The sequence below is a fragment of the Bufo bufo genome, chromosome 7 (genome assembly GCF_905171765.1).
Source record: "Bufo bufo chromosome 7, aBufBuf1.1, whole genome shotgun sequence".
Classification (NCBI taxonomy): domain Eukaryota; kingdom Metazoa; phylum Chordata; class Amphibia; order Anura; family Bufonidae; genus Bufo; species Bufo bufo.
Window position 1 is genome coordinate 102,995,722 of NC_053395.1, and position 13,616 is coordinate 103,009,337.

A 13,616-nucleotide genomic window follows, 5' to 3' on the forward strand; every position below is an offset into this window, starting at 1 on the left:
CACTTTCTTGTGTTGACATCTTGACCTGGTTGAGCAGGTACAAAAAAAGGGGACGTCCAGGGTCTTCCTAGCAAGAACCTGGATGAGTTTGGCATCTGGTCGGGTGCCTGGACGTTTCAGATTAAGTTGAAACATTCAGGGGGGTCGGTTTCCCACATACCATCATCTGCTTTCCTTGGTCGGGATAGGATCATGGTGTTCTACAGGGGGCAGCCTAAGCTGTGTTACAAGTGCGGCAGCCCTTCGCACTTCAGCGCCAGCTGCCAAGTGCAGAGGTGCGCGTTGTGCGGGGGTGAAGGCCATCTAGCTGCATCTTGTGGGCAGATTAGATGCAACCTGTGTGGTGAGCTAGGGCACCCGTTCAGTCGTTGCCCTCGCTCTGTCGCCAACGTGGCTCGTGCACGCGCGGAGGCGAGCCGGGAGGCCCCCACCGCCGAGGCGAGTGCTGGCGAAGGCGACAGGGCAGTGGGGTCGATGAAGAGAAAAGACGGCCCGTCCCAGCAGAGACGGAGGGAGAGGCGTCAGATGGAGAGGGGGCAGGTGGAACCCCGTCCTGGGGTGATGCCTGTGCCCTCCCAAGAGAATGCCTCTCCTAGAGCTGAGACCCTGGGGGATATCGAGGGGAATGAGGAACTCAGGAGACTAGACCGTTCCGAGGTGACTCTGTCCTCTTGCTACGAGAGTGCAACAGAGGGGAGTGAGACAGAGTCTAAAAGAATAAGAAGGAAACGTCTGACCAAAAAAAGATCTAGCCCGACTAGAGTGCCTGTGGAAGGCAAAGCCAGCTCCCCCCTGGACCTCTCTAATCCTGACTCTCTTCCCCTGGATCTTTCCAACCGTACCTCACCTTGGATGAGATCTCCGCCTCCTCTTCTTCCGGGGAGGAGGTTCAAGGTGGGGAGCCGGAGGGGCAAGAGAAGGAGCCTCTGGAAGGGCCCGCGCCTCCCTCCGGGGAGGATGCAAGGTCCTCAGGAGGTGGGGCGGGTCCAGACACTGGGAATGGGAATGACAAGGGTGGTGCGAAGGGGGAGGCGGTGGTGACTAATGAGATGGACACCACTGTCTCTCTCAAAAGAGATCGTGCCACCTTAGGGGGTAGCCCCAAGAGGGGTAAGAAGAAGAACAAGAAGGGGAAGGGAAGGAAGAAGGCCGTCTAACTTAATCACTCTGTATGGCGGCACTCACTCCGTTGACGCTGGCGACCATTAATGTCGCCAGTATTAAATCGGATGCGGCTAGGTTTGCAGCCTTTGATTTTCTCAGCCGGGTTGAAGCTGACATTTTATTTTTGCAAGAGACCAGGCTGCCAGATTTGGCGGCTGTGTATAAAGCAAAAAAGGAGTGGAGGTGTGGTCCATCATATTGGTCTCTTGCGGCTGAGCCGTATAGCGGAGTGGCGGTTCTTTTTACTGCACCAGTAGAAAGCCGACGAGTGATTGAGTTAGAAATGGGGAGGTGTTTGATTTTAGATGTCCTCATGAAGGGTCAAGAGCTTCGCCTGATAAACATCTATGGTCCCCAAACCAGGTGGGATCGGAAGCGTCTCTTTATGGGGATCAAACCTTTTCTTTTTACGAGTCGGCAGGTGGTCTTTGGCGGGGACTTTAATACAGTCACAAGGTCCCAAGACCGGGGAGGCGCCAGAAACCGGCTGGCTTATGATAGTGTATCCCTGAATAGCATAGCTAGCGAGGCTCGCCTGGTGGATGTCCACATTAGGCACACCCCAGGCCACGGTGGTTTCACTTATTATAGAGGTAGTCAGATTAGGTCTAGAATAGACAGGTTTTATTTAAAGGAGGAGACTACCTTTTCACCTTTAGAGGTGGTAGAGGTGGAATTCTCCGATCACTGTATGATTATGTTCTCTTTGAATGTGCAGAATCCCCCCAAATGGGAAGAGGCTATTGGAAGCTAAATTCGGCCCTCCTGGAGGAAGCAGAGGTGAGACAATCCTTTAAGGACTTCCTTCAGAGTCAGGTAGAGTTGCTGGATCTTTGTGACACTAAGTCTGAGTGGTGGGAGATATTCAAAGATCGGGTGGCAAAATTCTTCCGCCAGCTCTCGAGCCTCAGGTCCCTGGACAGGTACCGCTTGTATCAGGGTCTGAGGAGGAAACTCGAACAACTGGTCTCGACTGGAGGTAGCCGAGAGGATATCTCCAGGGTGAAATCTTTGCTTAAGAGGTGCCAGTACGATAGGCACACATCTTTGGTTTTTGAGAGGGATTTCGGGAAGTACCGCTCGCCCGACCCTTACAGAAACTGTAAGATGTCAGTGAAAAGTAAGTTGGTGACGGGACTGGTCGATGGTACGGGATCTCTGGATAGGTCCAGATCAGGGATCTTGGAAATCGTCAAGTCCTTCTACTCGTGCCTCTTGAGGAAGAAGGATCTGAATCGAGACAGGATTTCGGCTTTCCTGGCTGAAACCATCCCTGAGTCAAGAGTAGACCTCTCTCTTGGCGTTTTGATAGAAGAAATCAGAGAAGAGGAAGTCAGCCTGGCGATCGAAGGGCTTGCCCTAAAGAAGTCGCCAGGCCCGGATGGCTTAACATCCGAGTTTTATAAGACCTTTAAGGACTCCTTGGTTCCCCTCTTGACTAAGGTATTCAATGAGTGCCTTTCCTCGGGTGCTCTGCCGAAGTCAATGAGGAGGTCAGCTCTGATCCTTATATCAAAGGGTAAAGATCCGAGCCGTATTGAGAATTGGCGTCCCATAGCGCTTCTCAATACGGACAGAAAGATCCTGGCCAAGATACTGTTTAAACGGTTGGTGCAGTTTGCACCCCGGCTCCTTTCGGAGACCCAACATTGCTCAGTTCCAGGCCGAAGCACGTTTAGTGCTGTGCTCGGTGTCCGAGAGGCAGTGGAGCAGAGTAGGGCGGGTAGCTGGAAGGGGTACATGCTGGCTTTAGATCAGGCAAAGGCTTTTGATCGGGTTAACCATGAGTACCTCTGGGCAGTCCTTCTGAAATATGGCCTGCCGGGAGGGTTTGTCGATTGGCTAAAGATCTTGTATGCAGGGGCAGAGAGTTTCCCGCTGGTGAACGGTTGGTCTGGCAGCCCTTTTGAGGTCGGGTCTGGAGTCCGCCAGGGTTGTCCATTGAGCCCGCTCTTATACGTGTTTGCGATTGATCCTTTTATTAGGAGGATTGATCGGGGACCGTTAGCGGGAGTCAGGATGAGTCTGGAGGAGCCAGAAGCCACTCTGAGGGTGGTGGCGTATGCCGATGACGTCACTGTTTTCGTGTCCTCGGGAGGGGAGGCGGAATACGTGATGTCGGAGGTAGAACGCTACTCGGAAGTCTCCGGGTCCATGATTAACCGGGATAAGTGTGAGAGTCTCTGGCTGGGAGGGGGTGATCCATCTTTCGGTCTCCCGGACACCCTCCCAGAGCCCCAGTCGTCAGCCAAAGTCCTAGGCGTTCAATTCAGCCATGGGGATTATCCCACCCAAAATTGGGACAGCAGGCTCACGATCGCCGCTCAGAAGGTTGACCAGTGGAAGGGTTGGTCTTTGACCCTCAGGGAAAGGGTGAACCTGATCAAGACTTACCTTCTCCCTTTGCTTATCTATTTGGCCAGTGTATGTGTCTTGCCAGAACCTCTCTGGACTCGGGTTTACAGTCTGTTCTTTCAACTGTTATGGGGGAATAGGCTGAACCTAGTCAAGAGAGAGGTGACATACCGTACGAGGAGATTAGGGGGGTTGGGTATGGTCAACCCAGTGGTGTTCCTTGTGAACACCTTTGTTAAGATCAACCTGGCAAACCTCTGGAAAGAGAGGGCTCCTCCGTGGGTAGTCTCTTGCAGGGGTTGGTTTCGGCCTTTCTTCCAGGAGTGGGAGACAGGAGGGCAAGTGAAGGATTTGCGTACACCTCACGGATATCTTCCGGCTTATGTCACCCCGATTCTGAAGGTGATCCGCCAGTGGGGTTTGGGAGTGAGGGAAATCAAGACCCAGTCAAGGAGATCCCTTGACGAGAGGGTCTTGTTGACCCACTTCTGGAAGCCCCTGGCCCTTAAGGATTGCCCAAGCCGGGATCTAGACAAGGGGTTACAGTTGTTAAATTCGGCAAGGATCCCCTCGAAGTTTTGGGACTTGGCTTGGCGCTGCTTTCACGGGAAGCTGTATGTAAGGGACAACTTGAAGTACAGGAACTCTGATGAAAGGGGTTGTCCCCGGGAGGAGTGTGGCGACATACTGGAAAGTATGGAGCACTTCCTGCTTCAGTGTCCCTTTAATACAGAGGTATACAAACGGGTGGGTGCATCCATTGGCTGGCCTAGGCTAGCCAACCTCTCCTATGCGGAATGGGCTTATGGAGCATTCAAAGGTTTGGGAAGAAGGGACCCATGCACAGCTTTTATAGTTAGCATAGTGATCAGGTACTTCACATGGAACGCACGGTGTTTAGTTTCAACCCAGCAGAAAGTCCTCCCTGTGGAAGAGGTGTGTAGGAACATTCTAGGTGACCTGGCGAAGGTTCGCTCTCTTGAGTGCGAGGAGGTGGGTACGGATGGGGTCTCTTACCTCTGGAGAGGCTTCACCTTTGATGTGCCTTAGCCTCAGTAGCACTTTTCCTGGTGTTGGGCTGAGGCTTTCACATTAGGTTTTTGTTTTGTATTTAAGATGAGTTTTTGAAGAAAGGTTTGCAAATGACTGAACTTGGGCCTTCGGGTGGATTTTAATATTGGTTTGTATAGATTGATATGGTTGTTATAAGATGTATATATTGTATGATAGGGTAAGTGGGGTGTAGTTAGGTTGGGTGGGATGGGGTGGGGGGGTTCATATTTTTGTGTGGGGAGACCTGCATCCAGCCCTGGACTATGCGGACATAGGAGGACATGAGGCGAGGGGCTGGGTGTGGGTGGTGGTGGAAGGGCTGGCCTCATGGAGGGACAAGAGGCGGAGGTTGGCCCTGGATGAAGGTGATGGGATAGATAGATTGGTAAGGATAGTATAGGTTTTCTCATAAATGTGTGTGTGTGTATTAAAAAATAAAATAAAATTATAATAAAAAAATAATATAATAATAATATAAAAAAAAAAAAAAAAAAAGGTTATTTGATATTTCTATTATGATTTCTATTATGATTATTTCATTTGTGTTGATTATTTTTTGTAATAAGTTGTCATTTATTTTCAGTTATAAACTATTTGTATAAATTTGTATATAGTTAGGGTTCAGCTGGATCGGATGTTTAGGCTAGGTTTCTTTTTCTCTTTTCATTTTCTCTATTTAGTAGGTATGAATGAGATAGTATGCATGTAGCTGGGCCAGTAGGGTAAGTGTATATACTTTATACCTTGATTTATATATTGCTTGGAAATTTTATGGCAAAGTTTTTGTATTTTTGTATAAAATTAAAAAGAGTTCCTCAGTATCTGCTCTTATTCTGTATATACACACTGCACAGTACCACTTCTCCTGTCCTGACAAGGTGAACATGTAAGGTAGGTAGAAGCAGGAAAGAAGTTGTGTCTTGGATCTTCAGGGATTGCACTATTATTATTACCACCATACTAACATGAGCCAATTGTTCAGGAACCAGTTCAACCAGTAAGTATATACAAGTTGTTTTTTAATTGGATTATAAAACACATACTTTTGGTAGAAGAACGGATCCGAATGTCATCAGAATTAACCCGGCGGTATACATTTTACAGTATAAAATAGTACAAATGCACCAGAGGAGCCGAAAACAGACGTGATAATGTGATAATGCCATTGCTCAGCATGGAGAACAATACATAATAATACAGTAACACAACTGCACACCCTAAATGCTTTTCTCCATACGAGCTTCCAGTACTAATTCATACCGCAGATTGCACACATTTAAATCCTCATGTAGGCAGTGTATATACTGTATATCCGTCATATTATACCCAAGGTATTTGATCTCGGCAGAGTGTCAGTATACAGCATGCATAAATCAAACATAACGCTGAAGTATTCTAGCAACAGCCACATTACAGACCAAATAGGTGGTATTGGCATCGCAACGGAGTCACATTTATTGTATTACCTGTATATAGCCTACGAATTCTGCAGCGCTGTACAGACATTCTCATCACTTATATATCACTGACATATTCCACAGCGCTGTACAGACATTCCCATCACTTATATATCACTGACATATTCCACAGCGCTGTACAGACATTCTCATCACTTATATATCACTGACATATTCCACAGCGCTGTACAGACATTGTCATCCCTTATATATCACTGACATATTCCACAGCGCTGTACAGACATTCCCATCACTTATATATCACTGACATATTCCACAGCTCTGTACAGACATTCTCATCACTTATATATCACTGACATATTCCACAGCGCTGTACAGACATTCTCATCACTTATATATCACTGACATATTCCACAGCGCTGTACAGACATTCTCATCACTTATATATCACTGACATATTCCACAGCGCTGTACAGACATTCTCATCACTTATATATCACTGACATATTCCACAGCGCTGTACAGACATTCTCATCACTTATATATCACTGACATATTCCACAGCGCTGTACAGACATTCTCATCCCTTATATATCACTGACATATTCCACAGCGCTGTACAGACATTCTCATCACTTATATATCGCTGACCTATTCCACAGCGCTGTACAGACATTCACATCACTTATATATCACTGAGATATTCCACAGCGCTGTACAGACATTCTCATCACTTATATATCACTGACATATTCCACAGCGCTGTACAGACATTCTCATCACTTATATATCACTGACATATTCCACAGCGCTGTACAGACATTCTCATCTCTTATATATCACTGACATATTCCACAGCGCTGTACAGACATTCTCATCACTTATATATCACTGACATATTCCACAGCGCTGTACAGACATTCTCATCACTATATATCACTGACATATTCCACAGCGCTGTACAGACATTCTCATCACTTATATATCACTGACATATTCCACAGAGCTGTACAGACATTCTCATCACTTATATATCACTGACATATTCCACAGCGCTGTACAGACATTCTCATCACTTATATATCACTGACATGTTCCACAGCGCTGTACAGACATTCTCATCACTTATATATCACTGACATGTTCCACAGCGCTGTACAGACATTCTCATCACTTATATATCACTGACATATTCCACAGCTCTGTACAGACATTCTCATCACTTATATATCACTGACATATTCCACAGAGCTGTACAGACATTCTCATCACTTATATATCACTGACATATTCCACAGCGCTGTACAGACATTCTCATCACTTATATATCACTGACATATTCCACAGCGCTGTACAGACATTCTCATCACTTATATATCACTGACATATTCCACAGCGCTGTACAGACATTCTCATCCCTTATATATCACTGACATATTCCACAGCGCTGTACAGACATTCTCATCACTTATATATCGCTGACCTATTCCACAGCGCTGTACAGACATTCTCATCACTTATATATCACTGACATATTCCACAGCGCTGTACAGACATTCTCATCACTTATATATCACTGACATATTCCACAGCGCTGTACAGACATTCTCATCACTTATATATCACTGACATGTTCCACAGCGCTGTACAGACATTCTCATCACTTATATATCACTGACATGTTCCACAGCGCTGTACAGACATTCTCATCACTTATATATCACTGACATGTTCCACAGCGCTGTACAGACATTCTCATCACTTATATATCACTGACATATTCCACAGCTCTGTACAGACATTCTCATCACTTATATATCACTGACATATTCCACAGCGCTGTACAGACATCACTTATATATCACTGACATATTCCACAGCTCTGTACAGACATTCTCATCACTTATATATCACTGACATATTCCACAGCTCTGTACAGACATTCTCATCCCTTATATATCACTGACATAGTACACAGCGCTGTACAGACATTCTCATCACTATATATCACTGACATATTCCACAGCACTGTACAGACATTCTCATCACTTATATATCACTGACATATTCCACAGCGCTGTACAGACATTCTCATCACTTATATATCACTGACATATTCCACAGCGCTGTACAGACATTCTCATCCCTTATATATCACTGACATATTCCACAGCGCTGTACAGACATTCTCATCACTTATATATTACTGACATATTCCACAGCGATGTACAGACATCACTTATATATCACTGACATATTCCACAGCGCTGTACAGACATTCTCATCACTTATATATCACTGACATAGTCCACAGCGCTGTACAGACATTCTCATCACTTATATATATCTAATATATTCCACAGCGCTGTACAGACATTCTCATCACTTATATATCACTGACATATTCCACAGCGCTGTACAGACATTCTCATCACTTATATATCACTGACATATTCCACAGCGCTGTACAGACATTCTCATCACTGATATATCACTGACATATTCCACAGCGCTGTACAGACATTCTCATCACTTATATATCACTGACATATTCCACAGCGCTGTACAGACATTCTCATCCCTTATATATCACTGACATATTCCACAGCGCTGTACAGACATTCTCATCACTTATATATCACTGACATATTCCACAGCGCTGTACAGACATTCTCATCACATATATATCACTGACATATTCCACAGCGCTGTACAGACATTCTCATCACATATATATCACTGACATATTCCACAGCGCTGTACAGACATTCTCATCACATATATATCCCTGACATATTCCACAGCGCTGTACAGACATTCTCATCCCTTATATATCACTGACATATTCCACAGCGCTGTACAGACATTCTCATCCCTTATATATCACTGACATATTCCACAGCGCTGTACAGACATTCTCATCACTTATATATCACTGACATATTCCACAGCGCTGTACAGACATTCTCATCACTTATATATCACTGACATATTCCACAGCGCTGTACAGACATTCTCATCCCTTATATATCACTGACATATTCCACAGCGCTGTACAGACATTCTCATCCCTTATATATCACTGACATATTCCACAGCGCTGTACAGACATTCTCATCACATATATATCACTGACATATTCCACAGCGCTGTACAGACATTCTCATCACTTGTATATCACTGACATATTCCACAGCGCTGTACAGACATTCTCATCACTTATATATCACTGACATATTCCACAGCGCTGTACAGACATTCTCATCCCTTATATATCACTGACATATTCCACAGCGCTGTACAGACATTCTCATCACATATATATCACTGACATATTCCACAGCGCTGTACAGACATTCTCATCACTTATATATCACTGACATATTCCACAGCGCTGTACAGACATTCTCATCACTTATATATCACTGACATATTCCACAGCGCTGTACAGACATTCTCATCCCTTATATATCACTGACATATTCCACAGCGCTGTACAGACATTCTCATCACTTATATATCACTGACATATTCCACAGCGCTGTACAGACATTCCCATCACTTATATATCACTGACATAGTCCACAGCGCTGTACAGACATTCTCATCACATATATATCACTGACATATTCCACAGCGCTGTACAGACATTCTCATCACTTATATATCACTGACATATTCCACAGTGCTGTACAGACATTCTCATCCCTTATATATCACTGACATATTCCACAGCGCTGTACAGACATTCTAAACACTTATATATCACTGACATATTCCACAGCGCTGTACAGACATTCCCATCACTTATATATCACTGACATATTCCACAGCGCTGTACAGACATTCTCATCACTTATATATCACTGACATATTCCACAGCGCTGTACAGACATTCTCATCCCTTATATATCACTGACATATTCCACAGCGCTGTACAGACATTCTCATCCCTTATATATCACTGAGATATTCCACAGCGATGTACAGACATTCTCATCACATATATATCACTGACATATTCCACAGCGCTGTACAGACATTCCCATCACTTCCTGTGTTCCCTGGAGCTTACAATCTAACTTGACTATGTCTTTGGAGTTTTGGAGGACACTGGAGAACATGCAAACACGAGGAAAACATACAAACTCCATGCAGCTGTTATCCTTGGTCCCATTTGAACCTAGGAGCGCTGCAAGGCACCAGTGCTAACCACTGATCCACCGTGCTGCCATTCATTAGGCAGTAATGGACTTCTGTATTGTAGCCAGGCATCAGAAGATATCCTGACACAGCAGGACCTTCATGGAGCTAAACACATGCTACAGTTCTTCAATCGGAAATCAAAATGGCTTCTCTCCTGAGTGAATTTTCTGATGTTTAACAAGATTTGACTGAGTTGTAAAACTTTTCCCACATTCTGAACATGAAAATGGCTTCTCTCCTGTGTGGCTTCTTAGATGTTCCACAAGATTAGATTTTTGAGGAAAACATTTCCCACATTCAGGGCATGAATACGGTTTGTCTCCTGTGTGAATTCTCAGATGTCTAACAAGAGCTGATTTATGGTTAAAACATCTTCCACATTCTGAGCATGAAAATGGTTTTGCCCCCGAGTGAACGCTCTGATGTTTGACTAGCCCCGATTTCTGGCTGAAACATCTCCCACATTCTGAACATGAAAACGGCTTCTCACCGGTGTGAACTCTTTGATGTTCAACAAGATTTGATTTAATGCTGTAACACTTCCCGCATTCTGAGCATGAAAATGGCTTCTCCCCGGAGTGAATTCGCTGATGTCTGACAAGATCTGATCTTTGTTTAAAGCATTTGCCACATTCTAAACATGGAAATGGCTTCTCACCAGTGTGAACTGTCTCATGTGTAATAAGGTTGGATTTTTTAATAAAACATTTTCCACACTCTGAACATGAATGTGGCTTCTCTCCTGTGTGAATTCTCTTATGTGTAATAAGATTAGATTTTTTTATGAAGCATTTCCCACATTCAGGACAAGAAAATGGCTTCTCCCCTGAGTGACCTCGCTCATGTGCAACAAGATTTGATTCATCAGTAAAATACTTCCCACATATTGAACATGAAAATGGATTCTCTTCTGTGCAAGCGCTTTGGTTTTCAATTCCATTTTTGTGACTATTTTGCTTAACCGTCTGTGGTAGATCAAACAGTGGGTCCGGTTTAAAAGGAGCAGATGATAGATCTTTGCTGTGACAGGCTGAGGATATATCTGGGATGATAGCAGGCTCTTCACCACAACCATCTTCTATCAGATGTCCTCCTGAGCTCCTGGAACAGCCATCTGCCAAGAATAAAACGCCATTATTCTGAATAATAACATCTTTACAATATGATGATGAGGTTTTATAACATCTCTAAATAAATGCTTTTACTTTATCCAACCTCTCAACCTGTGACTCAGAATGTCGGAGATCCAGTAAATGGCTTGTGCACCTTTGGGGGGAAGCCGACTTCCCTGCCTCCGGTCTCCATCGTTCGCGGGGCTCTCTGGATCTAAGCTTCCTATATGATCACTGGCTGCAGCACTGATCTGCCCCCCTTGCGTCATGTCAGCAGAGTCCGACATGAAGTTTACATCCAGAGAGAAGGGCCAAGGCCAGTGCTGGTAAGTCTGCCAACCCATCCTCTCCCCAAAAGGTACACAAAACATTAAAAGAATAAATACCACAAATACGAAATCAATCATCTGCTATACACCAGGTATACAGGGGAATATTGTGCAAAAGTCCATTTATTTCAGTAATGCAAACTAACCACCTCCCGTCTCGCTAACGCCGAAAGGCGTGATTGCGGCGGCGCTGCCAGGTCACACTAACGCCGATCGGTGTGATCTCGCGTGAGCCGAGATTTCCTGTGAACGCGCGCTCACAAGTTCATCTGCAGCCTGCCGACCGCAATCATTGGCTGGCGGGATGTGGATTTTTGAAATGACCAATCAAAGAGGCATGTCTGATATACCTGCTCCTCTGGTCCTCTGGTGGTCCCTTTTGCTTGGATCGACCACCAGAGGACACAGGCAGCTCTGTAAGAAGTAGCACCAAACACCACTACACTACACCCCCCCCCCCCCGTCACTTATTAACCTCTTATTTAGCACCTGATCACCCATATCAGACTTCCTGATCACCCCCTTGTCCACCCCCCTGTCATTGATCACCCCCCTGTAAGGGTCCCTGATCACCGCCAGTTAGTTAGCCACTTGTTAGGTAGTTAGCGCCCACCGCGGTCACTGATTAGCGTCATCGCTGTCGCTAATCAGCACTAGTACTATATAGTATCTGTAAGTGATCAATACTGATCGCAATCAGATCTATATCAGTACATTAGGGTCACCTTAGGTTCTACAAAATACGCAGTGTTCGCCCGATCAGGCCTGATCTTGTGCGCACACTTGCGTTCAGTCCGCCCCACCGCAGTGACAGAAATGTTTTTTTTTCTGATCACTGCAAAAACACGGTAAAATCGCTGCGCCGCTATAAAGATCACTTCTGAGCTTTCTGGATCTTTATTAGCGGTCGCAGCTTTACTTCGCAAGCACTCCTTTTTACTAGGCAGGTTTGCTCTTTTTCCTTATTTAGTGAGCCCAAAATGTCAAACCAGGGGTATTCCGCTGAAGAGGCCTACAGGATTCTGGCCCTGATGGATGAAAGCGATGGGGACGCCTCACCCGCTGAATCCAGTGGTTCAGAATATGAACCTGTAGACAGCAGTGGCACTCTAACCGCTAGTGAGGATGACGAGGTGGAGGTCCCTGCTACGGTCAGACGTACCCGATCCCATGTCAGGGTTCTGCCTACCCCGCGTGATGAGCCTCATTTGCAGCAGAGTGGTGCTAGCGCTGATCTTGTTTATGGTGCGGCATACGCCAGCAGCGCAGCCCATCCTGGACCTTCTACCAGCACTGCCGTATTCCCTGGTGAAGTGGCGAGCACCAGAAGGGCAGTTCCAGCTGGTACGGTGCCACGTGCAGTAACTCCCCCGTTGCAGCCACCACGTTCACAGGCCCGTGGAGTCCTTAGTCTCCCAGAGGTGCTGGCAAACCCAAATTGGCACTCCCCTGCTTCCGCCGCACCCGTATTGCCCCCTTTCACCGCCCAGTCTGGAGTTCGCGTGGAGACGGCTCATTTAGGATCGGCCCTTCAGTTTTGTGAGCTGTTCTTCACCGCGGATCTCTATGACTTAGTTGTGGCTACGCCACAGACTATATAACCGCCAATCCGGAAAGCTTTTATGCCCAGCCTTTCCGGTGGAAACCAGTCACAGTTTCCGAATGTAAAATATTTTTGGGCCTTCTCCTCAGCATGGGTCTAACTAAAAAAATGTATTGCGGTCATATTGGTCTAAAGACCCAACACATTGCAGCAGAGAACATGGGCCTGTAATGTCCAGGGCACGTTTTGAGGCCATCATGCGCTTTATGCATTTTACGGACAATAGCACCTGTCATCCAGGAGCCCACCCTGCTTATGACCGGCTCCACAAAATTCAGCCCCGCATAGACCATTTGTCATCTAGGTTTGCAGATGCGTATACCCCCAATCAGAACATCTGCACAGACGAGTCCCTAGTACATTTTACCGGGCGCCT

General features: G+C 45.7%; 1 protein-coding gene across 1 annotated transcript in view; it reads right to left on the minus strand.

Annotated features, from left to right (window-relative positions):
• The window catches only part of LOC121008774 (oocyte zinc finger protein XlCOF7.1-like), a 132,912-nt gene that overhangs the window by 1,779 nt on the left and 117,517 nt on the right, over positions 1 to 13,616 (minus strand). The window contains exon 7 of the mRNA XM_040441469.1: positions 10,460 to 11,310. Within this exon, the coding sequence (XP_040297403.1) occupies positions 10,460 to 11,310 (851 nt within the window). The remainder of the gene's footprint in view (positions 1 to 10,459; positions 11,311 to 13,616) is intronic.